The sequence below is a fragment of the Anomaloglossus baeobatrachus genome, chromosome 7, assembly GCF_048569485.1.
Source record: "Anomaloglossus baeobatrachus isolate aAnoBae1 chromosome 7, aAnoBae1.hap1, whole genome shotgun sequence".
Lineage (NCBI taxonomy): Eukaryota > Metazoa > Chordata > Amphibia > Anura > Aromobatidae > Anomaloglossus > Anomaloglossus baeobatrachus.
In genome coordinates, this window is record NC_134359.1 from 266,373,338 (window position 1) to 266,387,499 (window position 14,162).

The window sequence follows — 14,162 nt, forward strand, 5'->3', positions numbered from 1 at the left end:
AATTGTGATTAGTAGATAGATGGATATATAGATAGATAGATAGATAGATAGATAGATAGATAGAGGGATAGATAGATAGATAGATAGATAGATAGATAGAGGGATAGATAGACAGATAGATAGATAGACAGATAGATAGATAGATAGATAGATAGATAGATAGAGGGATAGATAGATAGATAGATAGATAGATAGATAGAGGGATAGATAGATAGATAGATAGATAGATAGATAGATAGAGGGATAGCTAGAGGGATAGATAGATAGATAGATAGATAGATAGATAGATAGAGGGATAGCTAGAGGGATAGATAGATAGATAGATAGATAGAGGGATAGCTAGAGGGATAGATAGATAGATAGATAGATAGATAGATAGATAGAGGGATAGATAGATAGATAGATAGATAGATAGATAGATAGATAGATAGATAGATAGATAGAGGGATAGATAGATAGATAGATAGATAGATAGATAGATAGAGGGATAGATAGATAGATAGATAGATAGATAGAGGGCTAGATAGATAGATAGATAGATAGATAGATAAATGAGTGCAAATACTCTGGCCTTGCAGTGCTGCTGAAGCGACCGGTGGTAGGGCCGCGGGTGTGTGTGTATGCTCTATTCCAACAAAATCCCCATACTCAGATTTTACCGGTAGTAACATTTCTTTACTAGGAAACATATTTATAACACAATCAACCGAACTATCTGCGCACATGTGTATAGTGGAGTCCCCGGATCTTCACTCCTTCCGGGTACGCAGCAAGAAAAAAACAACAAAGAAATGGCGGCAACTTTCCCTAACTTTCCCTACAATCACGTACCAGTCTATCCCAGAAGAAGATGCCGCTCCCACGTCGCAGGCCTGGAGTCTCACGATGCTGGGTCCCGGTGCAGCGCTGAAGGGATGCAGCTCCTTGGTCTTTTCCTTTGATCTTCTCCTGCTGGTAACGGATTCTAGTCAGTCTTTTAGTCCCGGGGCACACCGAGCAGAAGAAGGGAGATCACGGCCCCTGCACTTGCACTCAGGGTGCGATGATCTGCAGTCCGGTTAGATCCTGAGGGAAAACAAAGTCCTGCAGACCGGGGTTGGCAGAAACCACTTCCACAGGGTGATTCCTCCAAGAATCCGGTGGCAAAAGAGCCCTCTGTTCAGGGAGACCACACGCAGCTCTATCCTGGCTGAGCTCCGGGGCTGAATAATCTTCCTGCACTTTTTCTTCCTGGTTAGAACACACAAGCTGTAGCAGGGGATTTCCCACCTCTGTGTTTGTGATTGCACAGTCTGACACTGCCCCCTTGTGGGCAAGTGCTGAAGCAATATTCAAATCCATTTCTACATTAATGATGCAGTCTGAATTGTTGATCCCATTACACTGCCCCCATTTGTTATCAGTTTTGTGGATAGATATAGATGTCCCTAATTATCAGTGACATATCCCGGCTGGTCACGTCCTCTACAATGGGGCTCTACATAGTGGGAGTCCCATCTCCGCAGGATGGCTTCCTTACATTATGTGACTAGTAACTAGTTGTAATTATGGAGCACGTGCTATAATCCCATTGTATAGAAATCACTGATTTCATTTTTCACGACAGGAGTGGATTTTTTTTCTTGAGTGTTTCTGCTTAATTCAGTGTAATCTCCCGTCAGTGGCTCATTCTCCAGCCCACGCTGCCAAACCATAATCGAACTCCCGCTGGGAAGGAAGACAATATAATTATCTTCTTGAGCAGTTTACTGCGATCCACATTCTGTATAATTATTATTTGTTAAAAAGAGTTGTTTTCTTACGCTTTTCCTATTATTTGCATTTTACCGATAAGGTAACTGATCTCTACGGAGTCCATATTGGCAGAAGTAAGTAGGCGATTTATATCATGGTGTACGATACAAAAATGGATTGTTAACTTTGCAAATACCCTTCTTTATTAAGGAGAAAATGTCCAATTTCCCTACAGCACCCCCACAGGGGAAATGGGGTATTACACAGTTTTCATTAAAATCACTGGGTCATCTGGGAAATGAAGGTTCTTCCAGAGTCCTCCACCATATTGCCAATTAACTTTGAATAACATTGTTGGGTTGAAGTTGACTCCTGGGTTTTTGTAGTAAAGGTAGGATCCTGGGCAACTTCTCAATTTTACCACCCCCAAGGAAAGTGGGAAAACCCCAAATGGCTTATTTAAAGGTGCATTTCAGCTATGTTCCGCTCAGTTGATAATTGATAGATAGATAAATAGATAATGATGGATGAATAGATAGATAGATAGATGATGGATAGATGGATAGATAGATGATGGATAGATAGATGATTGATGGATGGATAGATGCCCTTCAGTAAAATACCCATTAATAGTTTTGCCACCCTCAGATAATGATAGAGAAATCAATAGACATATAGGAAGCATACAACGGTCAGACATGTGCAATTCAACCCAAGAGCAAAAGCAAAAGACCTTGTGAAGACGCTGGTGAAAGCTGGTAAGATATTTTCACTATCCAATGAAGTCTGTGAAATGATGGTTCTTCTAGAGTCCTCCACCATATTGTCAAATAACTTTGAATAACATTGAAGTTGACGCCTTAGTTTTTCTAGTAAAGGGAGGATCCTGGCAATTGCCCATTTTTACCACCCCCAAAGAACCTAGGAAAGCCCCAAATGGCTTTTTCTGACTGTATTTCAGCTGAGCTCCGCCCAGTTGTCACTTGACTCTTGGACCTGCCCCCGAAGAGTTATAACTACTGGAAAGTATGGAAGAGTAAATTGTAGCTCTTTGGTCCCAATGTAAAATCTGTCAGAGGGTCCAAAACCTTGATATCTGCTCTCCTCCACATGACAAAGAGGGTCCATTGGGTTCACTTTAGCCTCCAACTTTTCACCCCTATAGTTACTCTTAAAAAAAAAAAAAAAAATCAGACACAATAGTTTTTTTTCTATAAAAAGATTTATTCCATGCTCATGAAAAAGTACAAAGAAATACCTTACGTTGTTTTACGACCTCATACGTTACACTGACCTTTATGTATAGGTTCACAATTTATACAACATTGTGTGATGTCACTCTGTATTTTGGAATATAATTTACTTATTGCCTCTCTTTATTTTACACCCTATAACAAAAACAGGGTCTAAAAAAACAATTTTTTTAAAAAATTTATTTAGATCCCCCCCTTTATGTGTAAAGTGGTCTGTTCCACAACAAACCCATCTATGGGACAATGTGTATCTGAGTCCATCAGGAGAATATAGCAATACATGCAGAAAATAGGGGGAGGGGGTGAAACAGTAAGAAAAGTCAGATACCAGGGATATTTTCCTCTCTGAAATGAACAGTAACAATAAATAAAAAAAATAGGATAATAAAACAAAAAAAATGGGTTTTCTTTAAATGTATCCAATTATTTAAAGGGGTATTCCCATTTCTAAAATCCTACCCCAACATGTAGTAGGTGTAATAATAATAATAATAATAATAATATTAATAATAATAATAATAGCAAATACCTCCAATTAAAAATGTAGTATAGTTCTCCTGATTAGCTTTGTCTCTTACCTCATGTGCAGGGCATTGCAGCTTAGGTGTCCATGGTTATGTCCACTCATAATGACAGCTAATTAGTTGCTCGTGGTCATAACCATGGATACCTAAGCTGCAATGCCCTGCGCATGAAGTAAGAGACATGGCTATATCATGAGAACTATACTATATTTCTAATTGGAGGTATTTGCTAATATTATTATTACACCTACTACACATTGGGATAGGATCTTGGAGATGGGAATACCCCTTTACAAGGAGAAGCCAAACTTTAATGTGAACCACTGATTAGAATATCGAATTGAATGAGCTGCAATACCAGACAAAACCTGTGGTCAGATGGGGCACTGTTTTAGTAACAAAGTGGTCGTGTTAAATTTCTTTTGGTTTGTATAGAGTTTGCTCATAACAGCAAGAAAACAGTAAAAAAAAAATAATATATTAGATATCACTAGTGCCATTACCTTATAATAGTCATTATATTTTATTTTATATAATCGTTCCATTTTTATTATAGATATAAAAAAGCTTATTTGCGTTTCATAAAATATCTTTACATGCGCCCAAACTATATATTTGGCTTTAATGTATATGAGATTTCCATATCTATACAAATAAATGGCATAAATAACCCCGCATATTGTATAAAAAGAGAATAAAATATTCATCACTAATAAAAGCAAAAAACAAATGGTAGGGAACATCCAAAATATTAAATTAAAGTATTGTCGACCCTTAAAAAAGCTCATAATGTCATATAATATAGTCATACTCACCTTAAGGGGAACCTGACACCAGATTTGGTGATTAAACGTTGCGGCCACCACCAGTGAGCTCTTATATACAGCATTATAGAATACTGTATATAAGAACCCAGGCCTTACCCACACAGCATTGCTGACGGCAGATCAAAGTACTGTAATGCACAGGTGTGAGGAAAGGTTAAAGGCCGCCTGCGCATGCGCATTACAATGCTTTCATCTGCACTGACCAGGGCAGATCACAGTGCGCCTGCGCAGGAACACAATACCGGCCTTGGTGTACGATGCAGGACATGTCATCCTCACTGGGCTGAGTAGAAGGAGGACGGCGATCATCGCAGAGAGGGGGCGCCGGACCGTAGAGCAGTACAGCAGCGACATCCTTTAGACCGTACCGCCCCCTAGTTGAGTATATAAAAGTGTTTTTTTATGTTCTACACAGCGGCCTGGGCTCTTATATACAGTATTCTAGAATGCAGTATATAAGAGCTTACTAGTAGTGGCCACAGCTTAAAGGGGCCAAATCTGGTGGCAGGTTCCCTTTAAGGATCCCCCGCCAATGTGCTGGTTAATTGGCTTATTCAAGTGGATTTGAATTATACTCGAATGTTACAAAACTCTGCATTCGCAAAATTTCACAGTTTTTAGTAATTCATTTGCGCGCGGATTCAGCTTTTTTCTGAACCGTTAAGAGCAACCAAAGGTTACAAAAAAACTATACTTACCTCACCGTTCACCTCTCCGCTCCTCACTGGTATCCATCTGGTTCTCATTGAATCATCTCATCCCTGCCGTTTGCTCTGAAGTCCCCAGATCCCTCACTTGTGGCCCTAATGAGGCCTGAGGCGGTTGTATGCATGTGTGTGCAAGATTATGGTGTATGTTATAAGGCCATGACCTTTTGTGCGCTTGGACAGAACTCACCTGGACCTCTGAGGCTCGGAAACCCTGTCCTAATGTGAGAGGCCTGGGGATTTCAGCCAGAGCGGCGGGCTATTGGGAAGCATCAACACCAGATCAGTGGTGATTGGTAAATTGTGGGTTGGTCAACCAGTGATTGACTAACTCATAATCTGCAGGCAGTACAGACACTCGTGAGCTACCGGGAAGCATCAACACCAGATTGGTGGGGATCTGTTAATTGTGGTTTAGTCAACCAGAGATTGACTCTCTCTCTGAGGGCAGTACAGACACTGGCGGGCTACCGGGAACCATCAAAACCAGATCAGTGGTGATTGATTTCAACCAGTGATTGACTAACCTATAAGCTGCAGGGAGGACAGAAACTTATGAGCTACCAGGAAGCCTTAACACCAGATCGGTGGTAATTGGTAAATTGTGGTTTAGTCAACCAGTGATGGACTAACTCATAATCTGCAGGCAGTACAGACACTCGTGAGCTACCTGGAAGCATCAAAACTATATCGGTGGTGATCTGTAAATTGTACTTGTGTCAACCAGTGATTGACTAACTCATAATCTGAGGGCAGTACAGGCACTGACGGGATACCGGGAACCATCAAAACTAGATCAGTGGTGATTGGCTTCAACCAGTGATTGACTAACCCATAAACTGCAGTGATGAAATAAACTTATGGGCTACCAGGAAGCTTTAACACCAGATCAATGGTAATTGGTAAATTGTGGTTTTGTCAATCAGTGATTGACTAACCCGTAAGCTTCAGGCAGTACAGACACTGTGCGGCTACCGGGAAGCATCAAAACCAGATCAGTGGTGATCGGAAAATTGAGTATGACTTCTTTTATATTATTTTATAACTTTATGAGCTGTTTTAAGAATTTTCTCATGAATGTATAACCCTTTTAAAGGCAAATTTTAGTAAAACCAAGTTTTATATAGCACTAAGATATGCTGCTATTACAATATGTAGCAGTATGAAGTAATCTGGGGTTGGGGTAAATCTAGATTAAGAAGGAATGTGCATGCTCTTGAATACATATGGAGCGTATGTTTCTTGGATTGTCACTTGAACAAATGGCTAATCATGACTGGTCTAGTATATCAATCATAAACCAACCCTACCCGTCACCTTAACCTAGGCCTCCCATGCAAGAAAAAGTATCAAGCTGTTCATGCTTTCTACATAGATGTCATACACATACATGCTCGGCTGGGCAGAGCGTGCATATGTTTTCAATGGGGAGATGGTAATAAGTCATTTATCTCTAGGATAATCTAATAAAGCAAAAGCATTGGGTAAGGCAAGGTTGAAATTTTGCCATGATGGGATGGATGGTTGGCTGATCCCACCACAATTCATCCTACATCCATATAAACTGTATGTCCCCAATAAGTAAGACGCCAGACTTATGTTTTCAGGAGTTATCATCAAGACATCAAAAATTGCCACAGGTTCTCTCAGCCTGTGCAGTACCAAGGTATTCGTGAAAAGATGATCAGATGGATGGCCATGAGGGCGGTCAATCACCAGTGAGGGGGAATGCAAAAGTAGTGGGCGGAATGGGGCACTGATTCTCTTGGCCGTGCCAAGGACGCACAAGGCACCTTAAGTAGCAACTTCAATTTCTTCAGAACGGAGGCAACCAATCGAACACAAAAAGTGCAATTTTTATATGGGTTGTATCCCCTGCAAAGCTATGTGCTTAGTTATACCGTCAGCTTGGGTTGACTGACTCCTTTGATTATTCTTATTTTCATGGAAGAAAGGTATTTCTGTGTCTATCCTGTAACTTTATTTATTCTACATCATGAATTATACCCTATCATAACATACAATACTATTCAAAGGTTTTAGGAAAATGTGGAAAAAAATGCTGCAAATTAAGAATGCACTGAAAAAAGTGTTAGTGGTTTATTTTTAATCAATCAATAAAATGCAAAGTGTCAACAAAAAAGAAGTCTAAATCCAATCAATATTTCACGTGACCCCTGTTTGCATTCAATACAGCATCACTTCTTCCTGGTTACACTTGCACAGTTTTTAAGGAACTTGGCAGAAATGTTGTTCCAAACATCTTGGAGAACTAACCACAGATCATCTGCGGATGAGGCTTGTGCAAATCCTTCTATCTCCTCTTATAATCCCAGACAGATGGGATGATGTTGAGATCAGGGCTCTGCGGGGGCCGGATCATCACTTCCAGGGCTCATTGTTCTTCTTTACACTGGAGATAGTCCTGATTTTTAGAAATGCAGCCCCAAACTTTCCAGGCTCCTACACCATGCCTCACTTTTCCTGCAGACACTCATTATTGTTCCACTCGCCAAACCTTTGGGAACAAACTGCCTTAGGTTATAGCCAAATATTTTAATTCCTTAGTCCAGTTCATCTGCTCCCATTTTTGTGCACCCCAGTTAATATGTATTTGTGCATAGCTGATCTCTTGGCCTTGTTACCATGTTGAAGTTATGGGCTTTTTTGTCATTATTTGTCCATGAAGACCACTTCTGGCCAAGACTGTAGGGCCATATGATGACTTGCAGGACTCCTTGTTCTTCTTTACTGCTAAGCTCATGCATTACCATCAGGGAAGCATTTGATTGGCTCCAAATTTACTCTGCAGCAGGACAATGATCCCAAACATTCAATAAGTCAATAAGACCTATCTTCAGAGTAAAGAAGAACAAGGCGTCCTGGAAGTAATGGGATGGCAGCACAGAGTCACAATGTGACTGTAGGATAACTAACAGGAGTGAGATGGTACCACAGAAAAAGACAGACAGGGAAAAATAAAACTTAGACACTGAAAAGCCCTAGGAACAAACAGTAAGAGACTAAAGAGAAAAGCAAGAGAAGGAAGGCAGCAACCAAAAAGACAACAAGGGTTAGCACCACAACCACTGACAGCAACAAAGTATTATAACCACCAGTAAGTCTGGATCACAACATCTCACCAGATCAGTATAGAGAAGCTATAGCTGGCATTAAAGGAAGTGTTCAGCCAGCATATATAGGAGGGAAGCGAATGTGACTGGCTCTCCCATAGAATGCGATCAAAGGAGACTAGCAAGCAGCCAAGCAGGGATTAACTCTTGCTAGCCTGCCTATGAACTACATGTCCATGGGTCAATGCCTGAGTCTGCCTGCGCTGTTCACAGACATCAGAGAAGTTAACAGGCAGAGTGCCAGAATCTGTAGTCTCCACAGATCCTGATGCCGCCATGACAGTTGGCAATGTTTGTAAAAACCTCCTTGTGTTGTGATACACAATATCCATATCTCAATATTGTCCAGTCTGTTTGGGATTACATGAAGAATTAGAAAGATGTGCACTAGCCTCATACACAGAAGATCTGGGGTTAGATCTCCAAGATATTTGGAACAACCTCCTTGCCAAGTTCCTTCAAAAACTGTGTGCAAAAGTGATGATTTGAGGCTGGACGGCCATGCTAAATAATGATTTATATTTCTCTTTTGTACATTAATTTTGTATTTTAATTGCTAAAAATATACTATTAGCATTTCTCTTTTTGAAAGCATTCTTACCTTGCAGCACTTTTTCACACCTGCCTAACTTTTTCACTTTACTGTTCATTATGGGTCATACCAACAGTCTAGATAGTGAGAAGTCTACAATTCGTAGAATTCACATCGTCCCATATCAGATCATTTGCATTGGGCTAAGTCACTTTCTCTGATAAATCCTAATGTGATCTGTTCCTTCGACCAGTCTGAACTTATTTGATCAATTCATCTTAATGAGACGCGTCTCTTATGTCTACTTAGAGTAGTTGGACGGTAAATTAGTCATGATAATTGAAATACAGTAGAAGAAGTCAATGTACTGACAATGAAATGTCACTGTTTTGTTCATGGATCTATAATGCAAATTGTAGTCGTTAGTGGAAACTCTTGCACAATTAATCTTTACAGGAGAGAATGATCATTGACACTCATAGGTCAATAAGATCATTCCCTAGGACAAAGAATGACTGGTAATATCAGGTGTTTCGCTCACACTGATCTCAGGATAGCAGTTTTCGCATTTATCCCCCATCGATAATGGACAGTTCAGTTTGGACCTTTTGGTGGAATGTAAAGAGTTCTTGTAAGACAACAGTTTGGGTATTGACGTTGGAGATCCATCAGAAAATGAGAAACTAAAGAGAGAAACCATCCGGTTGTGGTACATGCTCTTCATGTGCTTCGCTGACCGGTAGAGATCACCAACAAAGCAATAACATATTGGATTAAGACTAGAGTTTGTCAGTCCTAGCCACTGAGCGAAAGGCCTCAACTGAAGAATCCAAGGTGATGGCGTATCATCTTGAGATGGTTTTGGATTATTAAAGTCAATCCAGATATCCAACATGTAAACTGGAAGCCAAGAAACCGCAAAGAGCGACACCAAGGCCACCACCATCTTGGCAATTTTTTTCCTAATTTTCAACCGGGACACTGGTAAAGACTGGTTCCTTGAGTCACAATCTTTAAAACTGCCTGAGGAGCTCCATAATTTACGTATCGTAAGGAAGCAAATGATCAAGTTGAAAAGAACGGGTAAGCAATACAAAGAACAGAAGAGGAGGAAGTTGTACGCCTGCTTGAACACAACATCAGGCCAGATCTCTGTACAGATCGGGAAGGCCCAAGGAAGTCCTTGAGGGATCTCAATCTCTTCTCTTTTATTCATAAATATTAGCGGTAAGCAGATACTAGAGGATACGAGCCACACCACTACTATCGAGCAGTAGATTTTCTTCTGGGTGAAGAAGGATCGCGCATTTAGCGGGTTATGGACATTATAATACCTATTTACACTGATGACCGTAAGACTTAGTACACTTGCGGAAACAGATACAGCTTGGATAAAGGGCACTGCTCTACAGAGGAAGTCGCCGAAAACCCAGGCTTTGTAGATCAGGTTGCCAACTGTGATGGGCATGCACACAAAGACCACCATGAGGTCACAGATGGCCAAGTTTATAAGTAGACTTTTGGTGGCACTCAAACTTGATGTCCGGCCAGTCCGCTTCCTTGTCAACACTTTAATAGACATGATATTGCCAATGATGCCCACGACAAAGGACACAATGTACATGGCGATAAGGCTTATAGTCACTGGTTCCTTGACGAAAAGAAAGAGCATCTTCTCCAGCTCCTCAATGTCCAGTTCCTTGCTGTCATTTCTAAACATCTGTATGGACAGATTTCCCTTTATGGGGAAATCGAGAACAGAATAGTTGAACATGGGTGTATGATCAGAGGAATTCATTGCTTTCTTTAGGCTGGAGAACAGGACGTTGATAATTTTAGCTCAAGACTTAATTGGGAGAACTTGGCATCGCCTCCTGCTATTCTGCTCTCTCCAGACGCTATGTATTGTTTTTGCATGATGCGAGTGAAGAAGTCCAACTCTGAAAGAGAAAATGCAATAAATATGGATTAACGGATGTTATTTCTAATGCACGTTTGTGAGTATCTGATGAAAGAGGGAGTATTAATAAACTGTGAATACGGGATCTGCAAGGACCGCTCTATAGATGGATGCACGCTTCACAGTCTAGGAAATTTGATGTCAAGATGATGTAGAAATTATCAGCAAATAAAAATTAAACTTCGACAAAACGGACTGGAAACACAGCAGCCTATGTACATCCCTAAGGATTTCTAATGTACTGAGCATACATATACTTTAGTGGGGAAAATAAGTATTTGATACAATGCCGGTTTTGCAAGTTTCCCCACCTACAAAGAATGGAGAGTTTGCTCATTTTTATTGTATGATTATTATTTTATTGTATTTCACATTGTATGATTTTTAAATAATGAATTTGCATTTTGCAATCAGTGTTTTATCAGCAGGAGATTATCATTACAGGACTAGGTGTCTCATGCAAGGCTGTCCAGCTAATCTGTGTAACCCTGCCCCCACCACTGTTTGGCAGCTTCCTGGCAAGTACAGTGTATACAGTGGTGTGGGTGGGGTTATACAGGGCTCAGCATTCCGAGCACTGCTACATTTACAGCAGAGAAAATAGGGGTTCTATCAAAACTGCAGCAAGTAGCCCAGTAAATGATACATCACTGAAATCAGGCTATCTCTCCCTTCCTCATACAGTTCTGAGATTTCATAGAGAAAACTGGCTGACAAATTCCCTGTAATTGGTAAACGTGGAGTAGGAGGAAAGGGTTAACCCTCGCTGCCTTATGGAAAGAGCAAATCACACGGGAAAATTAATCTTCATGATTTTATTATTCAACGCGTTTCAGAGCCTATACAACTCCTTCTTCAGGAACAAAATCACTGACGTAGATCAGTGATTGTGAGCCCTGAAGAAGGAGTTGTATGGACTCTGAAACGTGTTGAGTAATAAAATCCTTGAAGATTACTTCTCCCGAGTGATTTTCTCTTTCCACAAGGCAGCGCGGGTTAACCCTTTACTTCAACTTCATGTATACCAATCCATCCTCAGGGTCTGCGGCAGCCAACAAGGTGACTGTTTCTGCTTTTTTGGTAGTTGTGACCCTCACAACAACTACCCTAGGTGATTGCTCCCGTGCATTGTATTCTGTTTTCCACCAGGATAAGACCTCATCTGTGCCCCTTTGTCTTTTTCAGAAACAATTTTATCTAAATTCCCTTTAATTGGGAGAGGAGAATAAAGTACTGTCAGACTGTTCTGGTGGCAGCTTATCTCCTGTGGTACATAAAGGATCAAGTGGCTGAATCCAATTTGTCAGCCATTATATAATGATGATCTGGCACCAAGCCTCCAAGACTGGCCTTAGTTATCCCTTTTCTCAGAGTTACCTTTGAAGGTGAGGATGTCTGAGCCGCTTTCCTGACTCTGCTCTTGACCAGTCCTGATCTTATACCCCCCTTCCTACCTCAGGAGAGGGCTCAGACAGGAGTGTGGTAAAACCAAGAGAGATCGACAAACAGGGGAAACCAAAACTCTATCTCACAGCACACTCACAGAAAGGTATAAGGCAACAAGAGGTAGGGAGGAAACAACAAGAAGACAAGATTACTCCACAACAACTGCAAGCACCACGCAATATAATCACCAGCAGGACTGGGACACAACAGCACACAGACCAACACAGTAATAAACTATAGTCGACGTGGGAAGACAGATTCCACCATCTTAAAAAGGTGGGGAGTAAATGTAATGGGTTTCCAGCACTATGTGATCCCAGGGGTAACCAGCAGGCTAGCAGAGGTTAACTCTTGACCATTAATGAGCATACAGCTGATTGACGCCCGAGCCTGTCTGTGTAATTCAGAAACACCAGAGAAGCCATGTGGAGTGTCAGAATCTGTAGTGTGGACAAAAATACGGCACTTTGGGAGTGCTGTCAGTCTCTTTGTCTAGATTATGGGGTCATGCCTTCAGACCATGCACCCCTCCCCCTACTAGCCACAGGTGACATTTTTCTTTATAGCAGGTTCCTACTCGCCCATACACATGAAGGTTTTTTAACCCAGAGAGCCTTCAGTTCAGTGTAGGTTCCCAATATCTAAGATTACCTTGATGTGGCTACTGGGCAGATATAGAAATGGCCAATTTGTATGCCAAATATCTACATTTTTGCTTAAATTTACTTTAGCCGTAATGCCTATCTATACTCTTACATTCATTGTTTGCATGTTTTAGCATTTCAGAATGCAACTGTCTTTTTTTTGTCAGTATCTGTAGTGTGAACAGCGTCTGATGTCGCCATGACACTCGGTGATTTTTGAGCAAATCTCCATGTGACATTATTTTTCTGGGAAAAGTCAGGATTCCCCTATAAGTATCATTTTGTCAACCAGACACTTTAATAAGTATGCAAGAGTTTAGGGGATAATATCAATACTCAAACATGTCAGAACTGTAATTCTCCATCTCACAGCACAGACTGATAGTCTGAGACTATAAATCTCAATTATACAATATTTGTCCTATGTACGGTAAACTGGCCATTTGTCTAGTGAAGCCATGTGTACCGATTGAGAATTTGGGGAATTTTTTACCTCAGTATTTGTAAAGGAAAACAAGGAGTGGGTAAAAAATGCAGCAGTGTTGCCCGTGTTTCTATTATACTTTCCCTCTGATTGTTGCATTAATGGTGTTGGCTACAAATACTGAGGTAAAAAACTCACCAAATACTCAAAGTGTGAGCGTGGTCTTACAAATACTGAGGTAAAAAAGTCACCTAATACTCAACATGTGAATGTGGCCTTACAAATACTGAAGTAAAAAACTCACCAAATACTTATCATGTGAACGTGGTCTTACAAATACTGAGGTAAAAAACTCACCAAATACCTAATGTGTGAACATGGCCTTACAAATACTTAGGTAAAAAACTAACCAAATACCCAACGTGTGAACGTGGCCTTACAAATACTGAGGTAAAAAAACACGCCAAATACCCAACGTGTGAACGTGGCCTTACAAATACTGAGGTAAAAAAAACCTCACCAAATACTTGTGTGAATGTGGCCTTACAAATACTGAAGTAAAAAACTCACCAAATACTCAGCGAGTGAACGTGGCCTTACAAATACTAAGGTAAAACAATTTACCGAATACCCAACGTGTGAATGTGGCCTTACAAATACTGAGGTAAAAAACTCACCAAATACTCATCGTGTGAATGTAGCCTTACAAATACTGAGGTAAAAAACTCACCAAATACTCATCGTGTGAATGTAGCCTTACAAATACTGATCTCAAAATATATATTATAAACCCCAAATTTTAAAAAATATTCCTTTATTATATCAAAAAGCTAAACAGACTCATAGACATAAAAACATACAGTGTCTCAGCTGGATTCAACCAATAAGGGGGTAGATGCATAGCAATACATAAATCATCCTTCTTTCACAAATCGATACATATTTCTCCTCATCAAAAAATTCCTCAGAGGGAAAAA

General features: G+C 40.4%; 1 protein-coding gene across 1 annotated transcript in view; it reads right to left on the bottom strand.

Annotated features, from left to right (window-relative positions):
- Nucleotides 1–7,942: 7,942 nt before the first annotated feature.
- The window catches only part of LOC142245424 (QRFP-like peptide receptor), a 54,566-nt gene continuing 48,346 nt past the window's right edge, over nucleotides 7,943–14,162 (bottom strand). Inside the window, exon 2 of the mRNA XM_075318115.1 lies at nucleotides 7,943–10,651. Coding sequence (XP_075174230.1) covers nucleotides 9,211–10,509 — 1,299 coding nt within the window. The 5' untranslated portion in view covers nucleotides 10,510–10,651 and the 3' untranslated portion in view covers nucleotides 7,943–9,210. The remainder of the gene's footprint in view (nucleotides 10,652–14,162) is intronic.